This window comes from Athene noctua, chromosome 29 (assembly GCF_965140245.1).
Source record: "Athene noctua chromosome 29, bAthNoc1.hap1.1, whole genome shotgun sequence".
In the NCBI taxonomy this organism is placed as follows: Eukaryota; Metazoa; Chordata; class Aves; order Strigiformes; family Strigidae; genus Athene; species Athene noctua.
Genome location: NC_134065.1, coordinates 2,716,767 through 2,738,241, shown reverse-complemented (window position 1 = coordinate 2,738,241; position 21,475 = coordinate 2,716,767). Strand labels below are relative to the sequence as shown.

The 21,475-nt window shown below is 46.4% G+C and overlaps 2 protein-coding genes across 2 annotated transcripts; one reads left to right on the top strand and one right to left on the bottom strand.

Annotated features, from left to right (window-relative positions):
• The first annotated feature begins 4,923 nt into the window (after positions 1-4,923).
• LOC141971651 (uncharacterized) lies at positions 4,924-5,997 on the top strand. Its single transcript, XM_074929139.1, has one exon. The coding sequence runs from the start codon at positions 4,924-4,926 to the stop codon at positions 5,995-5,997; it is 1,074 nt and encodes a 357-aa protein (XP_074785240.1).
• A 7,308-nt stretch (positions 5,998-13,305) lies between these two features.
• On the bottom strand, positions 13,306-13,956 carry LOC141971502 (uncharacterized). Its single transcript, XM_074928896.1, has one exon. The coding sequence runs from the start codon at positions 13,954-13,956 to the stop codon at positions 13,306-13,308; it is 651 nt and encodes a 216-aa protein (XP_074784997.1).
• Between the last annotated feature and the right edge of the window lie 7,519 nt (positions 13,957-21,475).

Below are 21,475 nucleotides of genomic sequence, written 5' to 3'. Positions count from 1 at the left end.
TACTAGGAAATTCAGTAACAGGTAATTATGTCTTTTGTCTCGTGAGAGGAGTTAATCAAGATGTCCACCCTAAAATGATGACAGACACAATAATAAAGAACAAGATGGGGTGTTAACGAAACAGTGTTTAATTAAGCCAGCAGGGCAAGCCGTGTCTTGGGAGATCCAGTTCAGCAACTTCTGAATCACGCCGTGAAATCCAGGAGTGCGATGGTTTCCTCAGATCGTTTTCTCTGTGCACAAAGGTTCAAAGTACTGGATGGAGAAAATACATCCATAGGGGAGGATCACAGCGAGCAGTTCACATCCTGAGCTGAGGTTCTCTGCAGTGGTCTCCACTTCTGAAGCAGCTGATCCTTTTTTTTTCAGCCTGAAGCAATACAGCTTCAGGACCCTTCGAGATATTGAGATATCTCAGCTTCAGGACCCTTCGAGATACTGAGACATCTCAGCTGCATTCGGAGCTGCTAACTTAACTGCTCTATATGCCCCAGAGCATCTTTAGACTTTCGGGGACTCACTTACCTGATCAGCATTTGCAAGGCCAGTGGCGGGTTGATAGCAGCACAGCACCAACCCACGCTGTGTGGGAGCTGGAGCAGCATTTTCTGTCTAGGAAAGATGGGCTGAGGCCAGTATTTTGCTTACTTGTGGCGTGATGTTCCCTGGAATTAGTGGCACAACTTCAGGATCAACTGGGAGCTGAGCTGGGCTCCACGAGGTGAGAGCTGAGGAGCTCCACGTTCACCGTGAAGCCACCTCACTCAGTGCACGTTTCCCCCGTAGTTTCCCAAATGTTTCAGTAAAGCAGGTTTCACTGCATACGGTGTTTGGCTCTAAAAATAGTCTTTGTGCAATTCGCATGGAAGGGGAAAGCAATTATACCTCTACTATGGGAAAAACATTCACTCCCTTTCCACGGGCTGACTTCAGAGCCTCTTCAATGATAATTACCATCATTTTTCTGCTGAGGTTGCTGACATGGAGGTGAAGTGACCTCCTCGGGCCTCTCCAGAGCTGGATCCAAACCAGTGTTTAAGGTCAGGACGGCCCCACCTTCTGATCTCCAGACACGGTTCAGGTCGTCTTCCTTCCAGCTATGGAAAGTGATTTTCTTTAATCACTCGATGTTGCAAGTTGAGGCTGGGAATTTGACACCTAAATATTCCAGAAACCCCACTGCTTGCTTAAACAAAAGCAATGTCTCAACACAGAACCGTGGCTGTACGGCCTGTAACAGTCTTTGTCTCAACACTGCTCCACAAGTGCTACGTGCCCTGTTTCTCCCACACGCTCTAATTGATGGATGTAACAAAGGTTACTGAAGCTCTGACCTGAAGCTGCGTATTCGCTTGTGAATATTGCACAAATGTTCAATTTGATCTAATGAAAGGCACTGTCTCCTTTCGAACCCAGCTGCTCTGTCTAATTCAGGCCAACAAGTGCAACAATAAAACCCACATTTTTATGAGTCTGAACTTTTTCCCTCTATCTTCCTGCTTTGAAGGGCTCTATTCCAGGAGCGTATCTCGGCAGAAGAGCTATTTTGATAACCACGAAGCATGATGCTACCTAGAAAGCAGACAGGCAGGTTCTCCACTGCTGGAAAGTGTCCTAGTTCCTGCCTTCAGCAGAGCTACGACTGCAATTTGTACCAGCAGAGCAGCAGGTGAGGTCTGAATCAGGGTTAGGTCTTGGGCTGGGATGTTCCACTCACTAGCAAAAGCTGGCGACTAAAACTAAGCAGCTTCCAAAGCCAGGCAGGCAGGCAGCAAGGCAGAGCCCCACCTGCCGTGAGGTAAGAAGGGAAGTTGCTCAGGTGAAGTCACGCTAGAGGAGAAGACGTGGTCTAAAATTCAGGTGTTCTATCCTTCGGTTGCCAAACGATTATTAACAGAGGAAGTTACACCACAGCTAGAAACAGCTTCTTGCATTTGCAGGCCAGGATCCCAGCTGGTGACGGGTACCAGCTCAGCCTGTTGCGACGATTGCATCTGTAGTGCGTGCTCTGATAAGAGCTCTGGTAAAACGGTGGAGACGGGACAAAGATATTCCCAAGACAACCGAATATGATGAAATTCACCTCTGTGTGGGACACATCGTCTCTGCTGCTGAAAATAATCCTACCATCAGTAATGAGGACTGCTTGATTTGTATTCTGACAGCTCCCTGAGATTTTAAGAATAACAATCGGGGAGCTATTTTCACTCAATTAACTTCTTTTACATGGAATAATGCTTAGGGAATAAACTGTATACGCTACAGACTCCCTTTGTTTCATGTGTAGAGCGAAACATCTTTTCAAAGATGCCAGTCAGGCACCTCAGTGTGTGTCCAAAATCCATTTGGATGCGATGAATCTTATACATTATTAAAAAAACCCCTTTACTTTTCACATGATACATCGAGATAAACTCAGCTCCCTCTTCTGTCACATTTAGATGATGGGTGGGAGCTGCATTTTCTGTGCCATGGGAAATAACACGTTCAAAATTGTCTGTTCTGAAATGAAAGAAGAATGACATTTATTAAGGTCTTCATGGCGAAAAAAAAAAAAACAAACCCATCCGTCACAAGTTTATAGAATCACAAGAAAGTCACATTAGAGAGTGCATTGATAAAAAGCAGGTGAGAGAAGCACAGATTAAGACCTCTGTCTTAAACTACAAATACATCCTAAGAAGCGGGGGCATTAGCTGGTATGAAATGACTCATGCACGGGTTGAAGTGGAACCACGGTGGTTGACACCAAACCGAGACCCCTGATCTCTCCAGGGTGTGCAATGAATGTGTTAACCTGAAGGTACAACCCTTGTTCACACCGAAAGTTTTCTGTTAAATCAGATCAATCAAAAAGGGGAATAAAACGCATTCTGCACCAAAAGCCTCTCTTCACAATGCCTACGTGTAGAACAAGTCCGTGGAGGAAATGCATGCACAACGGCAGTTGTGAAAGAATGAGCTCATTACCTAGGAGGACTCATTCCCAGAAGGCAGGGCTTTGAAACCATATAAAAGTTCTCAAATCTCTGTGCTCCACCATCCACTCGGCTTCGTGCTTCTCCCTGTTGACTGGTTGGGTAAGTCAGAGAATACTGATTTTTTGGGGGTTTTGGGGGTTTTTTTTTGTGATGTCTATAATTTTACTGCTTGGCTTAATGTAGGCAGACTCTTTAAAGAAGTGTTTTGTTCAATACCTTTGAATATGCAAAAGATTCCTTCAAAGAAGAGAAACTGTGGGCATCGGGGTAGGACAAGCAGTCCTGGAATGACTCTGCAGGCAAATTCAGATTACGTGCTAAATTAGACCCTTTCTGAAGAAGAGATTAGATAAAATTATGTTGGTTTAAGAATAACTGATCCTGCCTTCGGGGAAGGAGAAGGTCTAAATGACCTCCTAGAGCTCCTTCCAAATCTGTTTTCTGTGATTCTGCTATTTATAACAAGAATATATTGAAAGCTTGCATTTCCTTGAAGAATTATTTTATAAATTATAGATTTAGGAGTGTGAGGGGCTGTAGGGAGCAGGAGTGCGAAAGGATTCCTAGTGTGCTGCCTCACTCATGTTAACCATGTCAAGAGCAATGTATTAATTTGGCTTAAGATCTTATCAAGTCCTTATAAAGAAAATAGCAAGAGACAAGTGATATTGATCTGGAGGATCTAGGAGAATATAGAAGAGAGGAATGAATTTGCTTTGAAGATGTGCTGAGAGGAGTAGGCAACACGGGGAAGGGAGAACGAACTTGCACACTCACGTGATCCACGATGGTGCTAGACCTGTGTTAAGAGGACTTAAAAATGCCCCTTTCAACCAACACTTCTGTGATTCCAACCATTTATTTGTGCCCTTAGATTGTCTTTAAGAAAACAGCAACAGGCTTTACCAAAGACACAGCACCAGTCCAGCTGAGCCTGCCTTCAGCAGCTCAACAAAAGAGGGGCAGGCTCATAAATTGTTAGGAAAACCCATTTGGCCTGTTGCACATGACTGGCCTTGGGAGAAGAAATCCCTCCTGATTATTCTGATTCATGCAAGCTACATGTGTTATTAATGGCCATGATAATCCAGAAACATTGGGACGCATTATCACGGCTAATTCTTTCCATGACACTTTGAAGGACTGTGCCACAGGTAACCTCAATCCATTGCATCACCAATGAAGTCAGAGTGAAACCAGAGCAAGAGGAGGAGTTGGCCTGTTATTGTTACTGTAGAGACTCCTCTTATCACCACAGAAAGATATCAGCTTACTGGTGAGGTCCACCTTGAGGCCTTAGCACCTCAGGTTTCTAATTCCAAGTAGAACCTGGAAACCATTTGAAAAGGGACAAAATCAAATGAAGTATTTCAGTTTTGCCAGTGTAAAAGATCCTGGCGGGCCCAGATTTGGGTTTTTCTACTTTTTGATACACCAGAAGTTTTTAAATGTTTGTCTTCAGCATTCTTTTCCTTTATTATTATTATTTTGACTTTCTGAAACCGTTATCAAACCAGCAGATCTGTTATTTGCCAGCTCCTCTCATCAATTCCCCAGGATAGAAATGAAAGGTAGTTAACACTTTGGGAAGAGCTAAGCAACAGGAACAAGAGCTCTGAAGTGTAAATCAGCTCCAGGTTCAAAGGAGTGGTGCTACCTCAGTTAGACCTGACAGGGCTGTCCCACATTGCAGAACAGAAAGGAGGAACAAGATAAGACAGAGTCAGAGCAGGAGCTGAAAGACAGGATGAAAAAGAAAGAGCAAATCATAATTCTTTCTGAGCCAACCTGCCTTGGGAAACCAAGGGCAAACTAAGAGAACTTTACTCTTGCAGCTGATTCATGTTTCTTATAATCCTTTCGCCCTTATCCCAATACAGTTCATTTAGCAGACACAATAACACTCTGACATTTCTTTCAGATAATCTTGTTTCCTGCAAAGATGTCTTTGAATCAAGTGCAAATCAAGCAGGAAATCACCCTCCCACCTGGCCTGAGCAAAACTATTTCAAAGCAAAGCCAAGAGCCTGTGCCATGCACTGAGCAGGTCCCGTGTCCGCAGCAACAACCTGAAGTCCAAGTCCCCACACCTTGCCCAGAACCAGTCCCAGTAGAAGTGGTACCATGCCCGGAAAAACCAGTGGTGGTGGAACCAGCCAAGGAAGAAACACCAGTGGTCGTAGTACCCAAGTGTCCACCCCAGGAGCAGCAGCAGCAACAGCAATGCAAGCTACCGCCTGTGTCATGTCCTGAGCCTGTTCCGTGCCCTGAGGAGGAATCAACATGCAAAGAGCTGCCTGTGCCAGCCCCTGTTTCCTGCTCTGATCTAACTCCATGTGTGCTGGAGAAGCAGGAGTGCCAGGAGACCCCTGTGCCAGTTCCTGTTTCCTGCTCAGAGCCTGCAGCATGTGCCCAAGAGAAGCAGCAATGCAAGGAGATCCCTGTGCCCACCCCTGTTCAGTGCCCTGAACCTGCACCGTGTCTCCAGGAGCAGCAGGAGTGCAAGGAGATCCCCGTGCCCACCCCGTGCTCTCCAGAGAAGCAGGAAATCAAGGAGATCCCTGTGCCAATCCCTGTTCAGTGCCCTGAACCCACGTCATGTGCCCAAGAAAAGCAGCAGTGCAAGGAGATCCCCGTGCCAATCCCTGTTCAGTGCCCTGAACCCACACCATGTGCCCAAGAAAAGCAGCAGTGCAAGGAGATCCCCGTGCCAATCCCTGTTCAGTGCCCTGAACCCACACCATGTGCCCAAGAAAAGCAGCAGTGCAAGGAGATCCCCGTGCCAATCCCTGTTCAGTGCCCTGAACCTGCACCGTGTCCCCAGGAGCAGCAGGAGTGCAAGGAGATCCCCGTGCCCACCCCGTGCCCTCCAGAGAAGCAGGAAAGCAAGGAGACCCCCGTGCCAATCCCCGTGCAGTGCCCCGAGCCAGGGCAGTGCCCCCTTCCCGAGAATTGCCCTCCCGTTGAGCAGCAGCAGGTGAAGCAGCCCAACCAGTGGCCACCCATGCAGAAGTAACTCGCAGCTGACAAGGCCTGACGAGAGAAGATCGTGGCAAACCCAGACCTCCTCTCCCCGCGTCTCACAACCAGAGGTCGTTTTCCAACACCCTTTTATTCGCTGCAGAATTTCTGTTAAGAAGCACAGCTTCCAACTCTTTCCCCCGCCCCAGCTAACGCTAGCGTTATCCCGTACTAACAGCCGTACGCTGACACGTCCAGAACATCAATAGATAACAAGGCTTCAAGCGGTGTTGTAGGCATGTGCGTTCAGCTTTCCAGCAGCCTGAATTTCTGCCCTCTCCCAATCATCCCGCTGCCTTTTAAAGGCCCAGAGAGAGACCAAAGAGCATGATGGCACGCACGAGTCAGAGTTCATTAAGCTAAATACTCAAACTTAACCCAAATGCAATTAGGGACCTAAAGCTCATCGTCCAGACCAGCATGCTGCCTCCTGGTTTTCACGCCTTCCTCCCCGCTCCCTGTACGCAAATGCCATTTCCCACCTTGCATTTAGGGGTTTTGCCTATTAATAATAGGATTTGAAGTTTGTGCAGAACCTGCTGCTAAGGGGTTCTGGTCCATGGCAACACGACTTTCTGAATCATGAATCCATAGTGCTGAATATTTTATGCAATTATTAAAAAAAAAAAAAAAATCCATTGGGCTAGAGGAAATAGATTTTTTTTTACAAAAGAGCCATCACATCTTAATTATCTGCTTAGCTGAATTGGTAGTAATCAGCGCTTCCCTCAGAGAGCTCACCTTGGATTTTCTAGGATGTGTAAAAGAACAGCCTGCGCTGAGATTATTTATGGAAAATATATAGATAATTAAATCCAATCCAGACATGTTTTGAAATAGATTAACCTCAGGCGTGGCTCCCATCTGTTAGACAGGATAAAGGAGAAAGCATGCACAGTGCTGTCTCAATTACACCCTGGAACATGTTTCACCACAGAGTGTTGATGCGTATGTATTTGGTACTTATCTCTAATTATTTTAGGCTGATCTTGTATCCAGGATTTGTTTCACTGTGAAAATCAACAATAAAAATGACTTTGAATACCAAGTTGTGGAAATTTTTAATAGCTTCTGCTTAAAAAGATGAAAAGGAGCCTCAGCTTGCAAGAGTCAGTCATTTTTTTTAGGCTCAAAGCTGGGTAAATCAGGACTCAGAGACTCGGGTGCTCGCAGGGGACCCTGGGTCCTCTTCTCCTCTCCAGGTGCCCAGGTGAGACAACCTGCAAGAGTCCCTGCACCGTGTCAGTCCGGGTTGGCCAACAGCCCTGAAACACCTCTCAGCAAAACACCCCAAGCCAGAGCGTGGCCCATAGCATCGGCTCACCCCGAGCTGTCCCCTCGGCCAATCCGCCCAAATTAAACATCTTCACAGCCACTCTGTGACCTCCAGCAGCCATAAGGCAGGGGCACGTCTACGAGGCAGGTTGCAAGCACAAGCAAAGGAGTTTTTCCCACACTTCAGATGAGCCAAGAGCGATGTAATTGCGCTAGTTTGGCCCTGTACCTGTTAGATGGGCGTTAGATCCAGCCAACCTCATCGTCTGATCACAGAATCACAACGAGACACACAGCTTCTGGTTTGCAGAGCAAGCTCATGCTCATGTCGCTCTGCCAGACAGCAATAACCCATCACTCAACAGTTTCTTTATTCATCATTTTCCTCCTCTACACTGCCATACAGCTGACTGAAAAATCGATTAACCAAGCCAGTATGTCCTGCTGAGAAACAAAAACATCCCGAATCCTCTCTCTGATTCTTTTAAAACAGAAACTTTTAATTCTGAGCAAGCAAAAGCTTCCTCGCAGTGTTAAAAACTTGCAAAGACTCTTTTCCTCTCAGCAGTTATAGTTGTGAGACTCTAAAGCCACAATTAATTGTTCTGATAGACCCACAGGAATACGCTTCAGAATATCACACCTTGCAGAAAATTGAATTTCCCCAATTCGCTCCAGTTCAGGATGAAAACAATTTGCAACATTGCCCCAAGATGGGAAGCACATTGATCCTGAGCCAGTTTTGACACCCAGGCAGCAGCTCTGCCCCATGGCACCCTGAATTTAGATGGTCTGTCTACAGATTTTGATCATTTTGTGTCATGTTTGCTCTAGACATTTCACATTTCTGGTCTACTTGGTCATTGTATTAACAGCTGTAGGTTTCTGGATCTATCTGGAAAAATAAATAAAAATATGGACAAATAATTCCTGGGGTAATCTGAAAGGCAAATGTACATGGGTCTATGTGTGCCTTGTGTACAAGTATATGATTACAGGTAATCCTTTGGTTAATAAAAGAAAGCAAAAGAAAACAAATTACTTTAGTAAACTGGAAAAAAAAAAAAAAAACAGGAAGCAAGTAATGAGGTTACTCACAATTTTATTGTAGCATGTCCCAAATTAAAGATCAGAAGAAAATGGCCCCACAATTTATTTGTTTTTATAGTAGAGGGCAAATAAAGCCAAGTTAATGTATGACATCTCTTTGTAAAGTATATTAATTTCTGCTTGCAAACAAAGGAGGCATGCTGCAAATTTCTAACTATTCCAGCAGCCAAGAGAGCTTGGAAGGAAGCGTTTGCATCTTCCACGGCACTTTGTGGCCGGTGCTGTCAGTGCTACTTCTGCTTTGGGCACTGCTGCTGCTGCTGCTGCTGCGGGATGCTCTTCACAGGACACTTGGCTTGTCCTTTTGGGGGCTGGCATTGCTCCACGCTTTTTGGAGGACACTTTTCCTGGCATTTTGAAGGTATTTGCTGTTGCTGTTTCTGCTGGTGGGAAGACATCTTTGCTGAGCCTGGAAGAAAACCAAATAAAAATCATTTCAGTTTAAGCTCTACGCGCTTCTCCTTTCTGGATATTAGTTCTTCAGCTATGACATCAAACCAACAGTGGAGAGCTTTTAAAAGTTAATCCTACCAGCAAACACCACCACCACCCCCCCCCCCCAAAAAAAAAAAAAACAAAACAAAAAAACCCAACAAACCAAACCATCAAAAAAACCCCAAACAACTTGGAAATCCCTGAGAATCCAGCTGTTCAGACCAAACGTGTTGGTGACTCCGGTTTGCTGTAGTCGCCCCATATTGATTGCTCTTGTGGGCTCCCATCACAGTTAGACTCTGTGGAGATCAGCCACTCTGCTGAGGCCTCAAGGCATAACTGTGTGTAAGTCTAAATCAATATAAGAGGCAAGAACATTCTAGCAAAGCTGTGATCCAAACAGCAAAATGGCTACAGAGGTGGAGGGAAGAGAAACCACGAGAGGGGTTTTCCTTCTTTCCCTCTGCTCGCTATCTTCTGAACATTTCAGCTTTAACAAGCGAAGAAGCAATATAAATTTTAATGAAAGCATGCTTAATGTAAGGAGAACCTCAGAGCAATATTTAAAACCAGTCAAAGAAGACCAGCAGAAAGCTGGTGACATTTCAGTATTGCAAAGGGTTTTGAAAGAGAAAAATCATTTGATAACAATCCCTTCTGGCAACAACCATGTCTCCGCTCAGTGCGTTGTGAGCCTCGGAGCAGGAGCCATGTCTCCGGCAGCAAAATGCAGGTGAACTGTCCTCCTGTTCAGGGATTTTACACAAAGAAGTGAAACTCAGAGCACTGGAGATCCAGGAGATTGCAGTGACCAGCCCATGGCTGCTCAACAGATGCAAAACAAGCTGCCGGTAGATGCCATCCTTTGGTAGCTGATACACCATACCCGATGGTTATCCACAAGGATTCTTATCAGCTGGGAAAAAGTTATGAGGGCTGGCGAGGGTTTGCTGGCCCAAAGAGTCAGCAAGCCACCAGCCAGAGCCTCAGAAAGTCTCAAAATAACATAATATGGCTTTTACTTGTATAGGGATTAAATTGCCAGGGAGATGAGCTGAAACTGTTACTACAGAAACAAAACAAAGAAAAATCACCCTGTCCCCCAAGAACAGGGCACCAGAACCCCCAGATGTGCGTGGAAGGACTCACCTGGCGTCTCCTGCTGTTGGAGAAAGGGGAGCAGGATCTACTCGGATTAATGAGCCTCCCAAATGGAAGGCTTTTATACGCTTTCAGAAGTCAGCCCCAGGAACTGATGACAACAGATTAACTTGATGACCAGAATCTTTCACAACCAGAACCTGCTCCACTGACACCTCCGTACACCTGGACTTCAGTCAAGGTCTGTGAGAGATGCCTCCTCTTTCAGGTGCGGGGGATTTGTTGTTTTTCATGCACGGCACACCCTATCTGGTAATAACTGACTAATTTATTAATAATTCATCTTGTCCCGACCCTGGGCAAAGATCCCACAACACAACTCAGATTTGAGAGATGGCTCAGATCTGCTCCAGAGTTGGTAGAAGACGTTTGCATAAAGTTTAGGTGTTTCCTGAGAGTTTTGCCTGCGATCACCAGGACACATCTCCAGCTGGCATAAATCTGAGCGGGGTGGGGGATGTCTGTGTGCTGAACCCCCAGCTTCTGGGAAGGGCAGCAGGTCTGTGTTTGGCAGGCTGGCATTTGGGGTTTTGCTTCTGTCTTTCTCTATTTTTCCTTCCCCAAAAGGCGGAATGAAACATTTTATAGTGCCAAGAAATTTGAAAGCTTTCCTCTCGTTTTCTCTTGCACTTCCACGTAGCTTTTCACTGAAGCAACTCAAACTTTTTCTTTACAAACACTGGGGTTTGCTTGCTGACGTTGTGACAGAATTTCTTTTTTTCTGGAGACGGATCTTTGTTTCAAAAAAAACCATCAATCCCCTTGACTTTTTTCCAAGCAAGGAACAGAGGAAATGTTTCAACTGAAACATTGTCTTTAGCTCTAATGGAAAAGGTAATTCAAGGCTCATTTGAGTATTCCCCAATGCTGTGCCCTGTGGGGTCATATTCAGCCTGATAAATTACAGCCCAGTCTCCACTACAGACTCGTGATCCGCAGAGAGATGATGGACGGGGCTTCCCTGGGTGTAAGAGAGCAGCAGGCACTAATGGAAACAATATCACCCCATTTCTTAACACCCCTCACTCGTGCCTGACTTACAAGGGGTCTTAATGACCCCGGACAGGGACCAGATGTCACTAATTTGTTGTAATTGTACAGGGGAATCTTAGCAATGCTCCAAACGAGCCACAGGTGCATAGGAGAGCAGTGTGTCAGGGTTTTTTTTTTTTTCCTACAGGTGCAGGAAGCGTGATGAGCACAAACCAACAGGTCCCTTCTGCCACTTCCTCTGGGGTTTTCAGAGCTGCGGGCTCCCAGCTATGATTACAGCACCTGGTGCAATGCGTGCAGCAGAGAGGGAGAGAAGAAATTTAAAAAAAAAAAAAAAAAAAATTTTAAACGACTAACCCAGCTGATAGAGCTGGCTGAAGAGGTTTGGAAATCAGTCACAGGTGACTAACCGATGGGATGGATCTCATTAGTAGCCGCATATGACTTCCTGACTAAGAGTTTTTTCCGTGCCTGAAAGTGGGTGCTGACACTACGCATGTGGCAGCAGCAAGCAGTTATTAGCGAGGCAGAGTTCACGGCTGGATCCCCAAAGGTTTGTGCTCGACAGGAGGAATTAGAGGTGCACGTTCCTAGTGTCCCCCTCTATTTTTGTGCTGTTGAATATCTGATCCACCTATCCCTGCTTCGTCTATCTGAACGGGAAGGTGTGTTCAGGTGTTAGAATTTGTTTGCCTGACTGGGACATGTTTTGCTTATCGTTATTCCGGTTTGATGGTGTCACCTTTTGGTGTTGACAGAAATAACACAAAAAGGAATCCACTGTCAAACTCTCTACACCTGTACACAGGGTTTCATTAAAAGCTGATTTGGTAAGAGTGTTTACACGCACCTAAATATAACTCTTTTCTTTTCTAGATTAGATATTCCCCACCCTTGCCATAATGATATGGTAGGTGGATAGCAATTCTCTACATCCCAGACATGGAAATTGTGTGGCCATCACAGAGACAGAGGTAAGCAAGTCACATGCACAGCTGGGAAGACAATGGGATCATTATCTCTGAAACCCAGCATTTAAATGGGTATAACGTCCCTCCAGACAATGGGCCTCCTTCTGTTTCAAAATTATGTCCCCAAATAAAGAAGTTGCATTTCTAATTGAATTAAAATATTACTGCACCTGCCTGACGTTAATGAACCCAAAATGCCAACCACTCTATCAGGCAGGGATGTGAGTTCTCGTTGCAGATGGGGAACAGATAGACAAGAGTGAGACCTGCCCAAAACCACACGAGCTATCTGCAGCAAACCTGGGGAAAAAAAAAACTGCAATCTTGCAGCTCGGACCTGTTCCTGAACCACAAAAAGATTCATCTCCCGAAGCCAAATTCCCTATTTTCTATATTTAGCCAGTGAGGAATACATGGGAAGAATTAATCAAAAATACCATTTTCACCTCCATCAGAATGTTTTTAAGAAATAATTAAAATCCCAGAAATAATATTTCAGAAATAATATACTATTTCCCAGAAATAATGTTTCAATTCCTTCTTTCTCGGATTTGGGGCTTTCTTCCGCTTAAATCTGCATTTTAACAGTTTCTAAGATTTGTCTTCAGATTCCATAAGAGAGATAAAAATCAAAATTCTCTCATTAATAAACATGAAAATCATCTTTCTGTCGATATTGTCAAGTACTATAAATTCTATAAATTTTGTTTGTTTGTTTGTTATCTGTCAGGAAACTATTGTCCGGATGATGTGTTGCTTCTAGTATTAGAAGATGTTGCTCCACATTATACAGCGTGCTCTCTCTCGATTTAGAGCACTGCATTGCAGGCACCGATCCTCCACAACCATACCATTTAATTTTTTATTTTATTTTTTTTTAAATTAAATCGAAGGGAAGATGTACTTGTGCCCAAAGATACAGAAACGGGGAGAGGGAAGAAAGACAGAAGACGCATGATGCTGTTGACGGTCAATTTTTATTGTTGCATTAAAAGACGAGATGAGAATTAAAGAGTAGAAGGGGACACATCTTCTGACATCAACTCCTTACAGCACAACCCTTGCTAAATACCTTCCCAAGGTGCCCAGCAGTACAATATTGGCCAACTGCAGTTGCTGCAGGTGCTGAGACAGCAGTAGCAGAAGTATCATAGGAAGCAAAGATACAGACTGGAAACATTCAGAGAAATATTTTGCGAGACAAAAAGAGAGCATGGGGTGACCAGATCGGGAGAGGTCTCAGTACGTTGCAGGCGGGTCTGTAACCTGTTTTTCATTCCGTGGATGCACGTGAGCCGGTGGACGCTGCGATGCTCCGAAGCACCAGGGCTGCGTGCGAGGCTCGTGCGTTAAAGCCATCAGCACCGGCGAGAGCAGACGGTGCCACGCGACTCCAGGCACACCGTCTCGCATGAATCAACGCACTTGGTGGTACACACCTCCACGCAGGCGGGTGGGCAGGGCTCCACGCACTTGGTGCGGCACTGGGTGACGCAGGGCTCCACGCACGGGGTGGGGCACTGGGTTGGGCACTGAGTGGCACACGGCTGTACGCAGACGTCGATGCACTTAGGGGGGCAGACCTCTACACACTGGGTGCTGCAGGGCTCCACGCACTGGACGGGGCAGGGCTCCACGCACTGGGTGCTGCAGGGCTCCACGCACTGGATGGGGCAGGACGTGGTGCACTGGGTGGCACAAGGCTCCACGCACTGAGTGGTGCAGGACGGGGTGCACTGGGTGGCACAAGGCTCCACGCACTGGGTGGTGCAGGACGGGGTGCACTGGGTGGCACAAGGCTCCACGCACTGAGTGGTGCAGGACGGGGTGCACTGGGTGGCGCAGGGCACTGGGCAGACCTCCACGCACGGCGTGGAGCACGGCTTCACGCAGACGTCACCGCAGGGCTCCACGCACACCGTCTTGCAAGGCTCCGCGCATGGGCTGCATTTCTGCACGCAAATGGGAGGGGGCAGGCAGGGCTGCTTGCACTGCTCGTAGTAAGACATCCTTCTGAGGTGCTGGGAAAGCTGAAGACAAAGATAAAAAGAGAGATACGAAATCAGGACGCTCGTCCTTTCTTCTTGAGCCACAATTCACAACCTGAGCTCTTGAAACATAAGTCGCAGTCAGCTGTTGGACTGAGCAACGGACTGTTAGAAAAAATTGCATGTGTGAATGATTTCTGGATTCAGACATGTGCAACTAACACTGCTAGATTTTTATTTTTTTTTTTTTCCCTTGGGAACCTGCAAGCACCACTGTTAGGAAGACTCAAGCCATCAGCCCTGAATTTTATAGTTGCCCACAGTTAAAAACTTTGTAGAAGCCGTAACATGAAAATAATTCATTCCCTCATTTTAAGAAAACTTTCCAGGGCCCACCTTTTGCTTATCGCTGCTTCAGTTCCTCACTCACACCACAGGGCACATCCCCCTTTTGCGCAGACGTTGAGCTGCTGATGCCCGAGGACAAAGCCTAAAGACCCCCAAAATCAGACGCTATCCCAAATCCTCCAGCTGTGTATCATGGTACCTCACTGGAGTTCTGTCAGAATTAATGGGCTTCTCCTTCCATAAGGGAAGGGTTGGCCCGGAGGTTGCAGCTCCTATTTCCAATTCATTTCCTCATCTTGACTTCTCTCAGATGTCCCCTGCAGCTCTGCCCTCAGGTATTCTGCCGCTCCCTTCTTTCAGATAATGCTTCTTCCCACCCATCTCTTTTGAAGTCCCAAGACTAATTCTGCAGCATCCACTCATTTATTTAATTTCCAAAATAAATGAGGTATGAAAAAAATTAATGAAGATGGATAGAATACAAACGAGGATGAGAGACAGTCACAGTTTCTGAAGAGGTGACAGGAACATTTGCAAGTTCCTTAAGAAAGAGCAAAAACTCTAAATTGAACATCCTCTCCCGCATTCCAGGAGGAATCCCGAAACAGAAACACCAGAAGCAAAGCTCTCCTGTGAGCCGTAATATATTCCCTTGAGCGGAACAATCACAACACAGCCGTTGCATTATTCCCTGATAAATCCAAGAAAGACTTACCAGTTCACCAATGCAGAGGAGTGAAGGAGAAGCCAAACGAACTGGTGTGAGCATCAAAACGCAAACCTTTTTATATGGCTTGCTTGGCGTCATCTCCGGAAACAAGGGAGCCCAGGGGTATGGACACCTGACCACTAACTACCTGAGCAGGCTCCACCTATACATGCTTTACATATTTGTTTACATCCTAATTTTTGATGGAAAACCTCTTCCAGGAAAAACACGTGATCCTGAGCAAATTCGACTTCCACCTTATACCCAAGTCATGTGGTTCCCAACGGGAATGACACAGTAATTTTAAAAAAAATGAGGTACCGTATTAATTGCTTTTCAAAAAAAAAAAAAAAAAAGAAGATTTATTATGCTTGGATATTTTCATTTTCTCATTTCCATAAATGTCTGAATGATACCTTAGGTTTTTTTCAATGCGGTAAGGATGGATAGCTGTTATTAAGGAAGATGGACAATTGATCTGATTTACTGTGAGAAATCTCACGTCCTAATTCTCATAGTGAGAAACAGCCAATCCTACAGTGGGCTAGCAGCACTTCCCCAGACTGTTGAGGCATCTGTTTCTCCAATTATTTTTAAAAAATTAAATACATCTAACCCATCGCGCTCCGTCCTCCATTAACAACATTCATGCTTGGCAATGCCGGTGGGGACACAGTTTCAGTTACCTTGAGGATCTCTTCAAGCCATTCAGGGTAAAGTAAAGGGGCGCTCATTTTAAAGGCTTTTTTTCACTGCCAGAGCAGTGTGAAGGGCTTTAGTTTAAGTGGGATTTAGGCCTAGGACTCCATATTAACATATTGAAGCCTTTTGCTGATCAGGGTATCTCACTCAGGTCCGCAGCAGAGAAAAATCTTTATTTCTCTGAGATATTCCCAATCACGCTGGTGGCATGTGACCGTCAGACATTTAGGTGACCAAATTCCCCAATGACATCACTACACAAACGTTAAATGGGCAAAAGAACCCCAACCAACCCGTGCAGCATGAGCAGCGCATCCTGTTTACACTGGAAACCCCGAGTCCCCCTGGAGAATCGCAGGGATTAGCACTGGTGCCTTTCTAGCGTTTGCATGGGGAAACTGGAATTTCTGCCCTAAACCCATGTGAGCTGATGGATTTGCGCTGCTCTTGACACCCTCCCAGCCGCACCTCATGGTCTGGTCAGTCTTTCCACTCCTCTTTGCTGGACAGACTCAGTGCATCGCGTTCAGTTTCTCCCCCTGAGATTCATACCGCTGCGCTGGCAGCTTTTATAGATGATGGGAAGAAACGGGGACTTGTGCAGTAGGGTTGGTTCGCCTTAGACATCTGCTTCAGGGTGAGGAGAAACACCCACGACTGCACCAAATAGACCCTGCAGACTGTAAACCAAACAAGAGAGCTACTAGATCAGATTGAAGTGTCTGGTATTTTGACAGACTAATCTCTCCCCATCTTCTCCTCCTCGAGCTAACCCTTGCTGGGTGAGGCTGAGCAAGCAATTGTCCTCCAGTACTTTTAGGTCCCCTCAAAGTAGCAACTTCCAACAGTTATCTCGCTGAGGAGTTTCTCAGAGTCCAGTTTGTACAGTTCTTCGTGCTTTCCTAGGGCTCCAGACTCACCTCTAAAACCAACGCTGAGGACCGGTCCTACGTCTATAGTGGGTTATTGTACACCCTATTGTTATATTTGATTGGCAAGAAATTGTGACAACTTCTGAGAGAAACAGACGTTTTAGGAGACATAAATTGATCTGCATTTGTAATATGTGGGAACATCAGAGGGCTGGATTATTATTCTTAATTGACACTTATTTGTGGATCTCCATTACATTTATGAGCAATTTGGTCATTTGACGAGTCACATTAACGCCAGTGAGTCAGGACCCCACAGCAACATCCTTTTGTGGCCACCCTCCTTTGCCAGAAGAGCTGAAAAGAAGTGGTTTTCCAAATCTGACACTTCTAGGGTGTGTTTCATTCAATGGCCCGTGTTAAGGTCTCTTGCGGAACCAGAGGCTTTTGTGATGCTTTGATGAAAAGAGCACGACAGAGCTCAAACCCGAACCAGAAGCGGTTCCTGGAACCCAGGAGGAGACAGACTCCCCTACCCAGAGGTTTTTCTGGTGCTGCAGAAGATGATCCCCCTGAGCACTGTATTCTGGTGCTCAGGAGAACATTTCTGAAAAATTCAGTAAAAAAAAAAAAAAAAAAAATGTAGTAAAAAATTTTGGCTCCACGTAACGCAAGAGAGACTTCATATTTCACCACCAAGAGCTGCCAAAGATGGAGGCCCAAGGTTGGAGCCATTTTCTTAAAGCTATAAAAATTTTTCCTGGCGCGATCACGGAGACATGATTATGAACATAAAGTCAGTATTGCAGATGTCATGATTCCTGATGGAAACATCTCAAACTGAGATTTTTTTTTCCCCGTGCAACTGTTGGGATATGGACCATTTGGGGCTGTTCAGCTGGATTTTTGCTAGGAAAACAAACCGAACCAAACCAAAACAATAAAAATTTAAAAAACCTCACAAACTATTTAATAAACTGATGAATGCTTTGCTTTAAAAATATGACGCCTCTGGATTTCTTAGCACCCCTTGGTTTATTTAAAAGCCTCTCAAGTAAGCTTTCTCCATCTGTGGCATCCAGTACTGTTTGGCATCAGGAATTTTATGTTGCTTATGCGCCACATCCCACTACTCAAATTTTGGTGAGCAACGCATTTTTGTAGAAATCGAGGATTCCCCCCATATTCTCAGCATGGCAAGGCCTTCCCAGCCCACCATCCTGCACTTTGCTGCAATTAAATTTTAAAGGCTGGGGCTTCATTACACCCAACTTTCCCCTCTCGTCATTCCCTACCACAACTACCCAGGGAAGGTGGCGAGGGTGTGATCCAGCACCCAGGGCAGCTTCCAGCTGGGGCTGGTCTCGGGGCTGCTGGTCCATCGCCCCGGCTGTGGAAATTGTCGCATAGCTGAGATGCCAGGAGGCTGAGTGTAGGATGCAATTAGCCTCACATGAAAACAAGTGGCTCGTCTAGTCCATGCCCTAGGGACTATTTGATCAAGTAATTAGATCATTACTTCTGGGGCTGAGAGGAACCCAAATATGGCACTATCCGCCTCTTTTCCTGTTTACTCAGGAAGGTGAGTGCTCCGTGAAGAATGATAAGTGAGCATCTGAGTGCAATTAGATCTGAAAAAGAGGAACTAGCTGCGGTTATGAAAAATACTTCATCCGTTTTATCTTTTCCCTTCTGACTATCGCAGATACTTGCTTTGATTTTCCCAATATTTTTGAACGGGGATCCAACTTCCCTTCGGATTTTTTTCCATTACTGACTAAAACTGTGTGCTGAGCTCTGAAGAAAACATTTTAGAGATCAGAGCACGTTGCCTGACAGAGCAAGAGCTGTCGGCCTACTCAATTTGCTTATGCTGAACAGCAATTTTCTCCCTAACTGTTATGGCAGTTTCGTAGACTTGGCATAAACATTCAGGTGTTCAAGGAGGAAGGATCTCTGTTTCGCTTCCTACAGCACATCCTGCGATGTTCACCTGGAAATTAGGTGTCTACTCTCTGCCAATGGTCTCAGCCTTTTAAAATCTGAATTTCTATGTCCGTAGGGAGGATTCAATATAATGCAAGCATCATGCCATCGGAAGGATGCTACAGAGAAGTAGTTTAAGGGAAAATCTTATCTGTAAGGGCATTTTTTCCACCTGAAGTTTCTTATTTCCCAGAATTTCGTTCCGTTTGATTTGGGAACAGGAGCAAAGGAAATTGTTGCTGGCACAGATCCTTTCAAGGAGTTTCAGAGTCAAATCAGACCTCCACAGAGAGGTGATTAGGAAGCCTCGGTTGGTTTGGTATTTCTACTGTGCATCATTTGTGCGTAGGCAATGCCTAGAGCATTTGCCAAAGTCCAGACACCCTCTGTGACGCGTGCTGTACAACCAGTGGCAAGAGCCAGGGTCTGCCACAACCTGTTGGGAGAGGAGGAGGACGGAAGCAGAAGATCTGTGAGGGTGGAATGATTTGTGCAAGGCCCGATCCCCCCAACCCGCGTGTAATGCCACGTCCATTGGGTATGATTTATCATGTCCCACTATTGGTCGGACTCCTCTACTAGAAAAAGTGAGACAGTGATGATTACAGGTTAGTCACCCGCCACGTGCCCTGGGGCATCTTTAAAGAAGGAGCCAGTGGGTGCTCACAGACAGAGCTGCACCCACATCTGCTGCTTCAGCAGCTGGGCTGGCTTCCCCTGCAGCCTGCCTCCCCTCTCTCCTCCCTTCAGCAGTGGCTGCTGAACCCAACCCCACTCGGCACCACCTCTGCTCTGGAAACCTGCAGAGCACCACCCTTGGCCTGTGACTTCGAGTCCATGAGGATGTTGCTTACTCCTGGGCGAGCAATTTGCAAACAAATTTGGCGCTGAGGAGGAAGCACTGGGAACCTGGTAGCAGATATTCATGGAGAGTTAACAAAATTTTCCAAGACACCTTGCTACTCCTAACGACATCTCTGCAGAATCCAGTGCTTGTGAATCCCTGTCGATCTCCCTAACTGATGGGGCTTGCCCAATTGCCACCAGAGACAAGGAAATAGAAGTCAATTGCAAAAGACTGAGATAGGACCTCTTACACACGGGTGACAAAGTCTCCCGACCTGCTCATCTTCCCCTTGTTAGTGGCTTGTTTACCCATTGCTGGTAATGGAACGTTTTTGTTTCTGCCGGCAGGATGCTGACAGGGCTGGCCCTGAGCTCCTTCAGCTTCAGAGGAGCACTTCAACAGACGATTGGGTTTTCAAAATCTTTTCAAAACCATGGGAGAGTGATTCTTCCTCATGATGTGCCCCATCCCCTCTCCCAGCAATGATCTGGGATATCCTAGATGAGTCCCAGGTCCCCAGCTATTGCCTTCGACCTTCCTATGCATTCTAGCAGGAGCTGGCACTCTACAGAGATCAGGCTTTTAGGAAGAAATTAAAAGGAGAAAGTATGAGTCTGGGGGAACGCAGAAGTGAAGGAAACACTTCCAGACAGCTGATGCCAAGATCACTTTGTTTTTATTGCTTCATAAAAGAAATTGAAAAGAAAGAACAGGGAAATTCTTCCATCTCTATCAGCGCAAAGAATTCCTGAATCTCTCTCCCAGGCAATATTCCTGGGGGCACAAGATCAATTAGTTACGTTACAAGAAAAGGCATTGTTCACGGGATACATATAGCGGAAATTATGCAGAACTCAAGGAAAACCATTTGAGGATTTACTCTTCCTAGGACAGGAAGGGCACTAGGAGTACAAAGATGTGAGGAAGACGTTGGCAAGTTCAGGGATTTGCAAACCGTTTTCATTTCTTTAACCTTTGGAGGCTCCGCAGGGCATTGGCACTGCAGAGTGGGTCGCACCCCAGGAGCCCCCAGGTGCAGCCCCTCAAGGAGCCTTGCATTTGCGACAGCAGACATCGGCACATCTGAGGGAGCAGCGCTGGCCACATGTGCACACACCCGTGCACAGCGGGATGGTTTGTGTAACGCAGGCCGTGGGACAGGAATCCACGCACCTCATAACAACCTGAACACCCCCACGGCAGGGCTCCACGCACGTCATGGTGCATTTGGTCACGTCCTGGCAGCAGGGGTCCACACATCTGGTGGTGCACTTGGTCACCTCCTGGCAGCAGGGGTCCACACATCTGGTGGTACATTTGGTCACCTCCTGGCAACAGGGATCCACACACGTGGTGGTGCATTTGGTCACCTCCTGGCAACAGGGATCCACACACGTGGTGGTGCATTTTGTCACCTCCTGGCAGCAGGGGTCCACACATCTGGTGGTGCATTTGGTCACCTCCTGGCAACAGGGATCCACGCACGTGGTGGTGCATTTTGTCACCTCCTGGCAGCAGGGGTCCACACATCTGGTGGTGCACTTGGTCACCTCCTGGCAACAGGGATCCACGCACGTGGTGGTGCATTTTGTCACCTCCTGGCAGCAGGGGTCCACACATCTGGTGGTGCATTTGGTCACCTCCTGGCAGCAGGGATCCACACATCTGGTGGTGCATTTGGTCACCTCCTGGCAGCAGGGGTCCACACATCTGGTGGTGCACTTGGTCACCTCCTGGCAGCATGGCTCCACACACTTAGTAGTGCATCTGATCGCACATCCACAACACGGTTCCACACACCTGGTAGCACACTTTATCACTCCTCCACAGCATGGAGCCACACACCTGATTACCTCTCTACAGCAGGGATCTACACACCTCGTGGTGCACCTGGTCACTCTGCTGCAACAGGGATCCACGCACTTAGTGGTGCATCTGGTGACACCTCCGCAGCACGGATCTATGCACCTTGTGGTGCATCTGGTCACTTCACCACAACATGGGTCAACACATGAGGTGGTGCACTTGGTCACTTCCTTGCAACACGGATCCACACATGTCGTGGTGCACTTGGAC

Coding starts and splice junctions, on each gene's coding strand:
- LOC141971502 (XM_074928896.1), bottom strand. CDS start 13,956: ATGTCTTACTACGAGCAGTGCAAGCAGCCCTGCCTGCCCCCTCCCATT.
- LOC141971651 (XM_074929139.1), top strand. CDS start 4,924: ATGTCTTTGAATCAAGTGCAAATCAAGCAGGAAATCACCCTCCCACCT.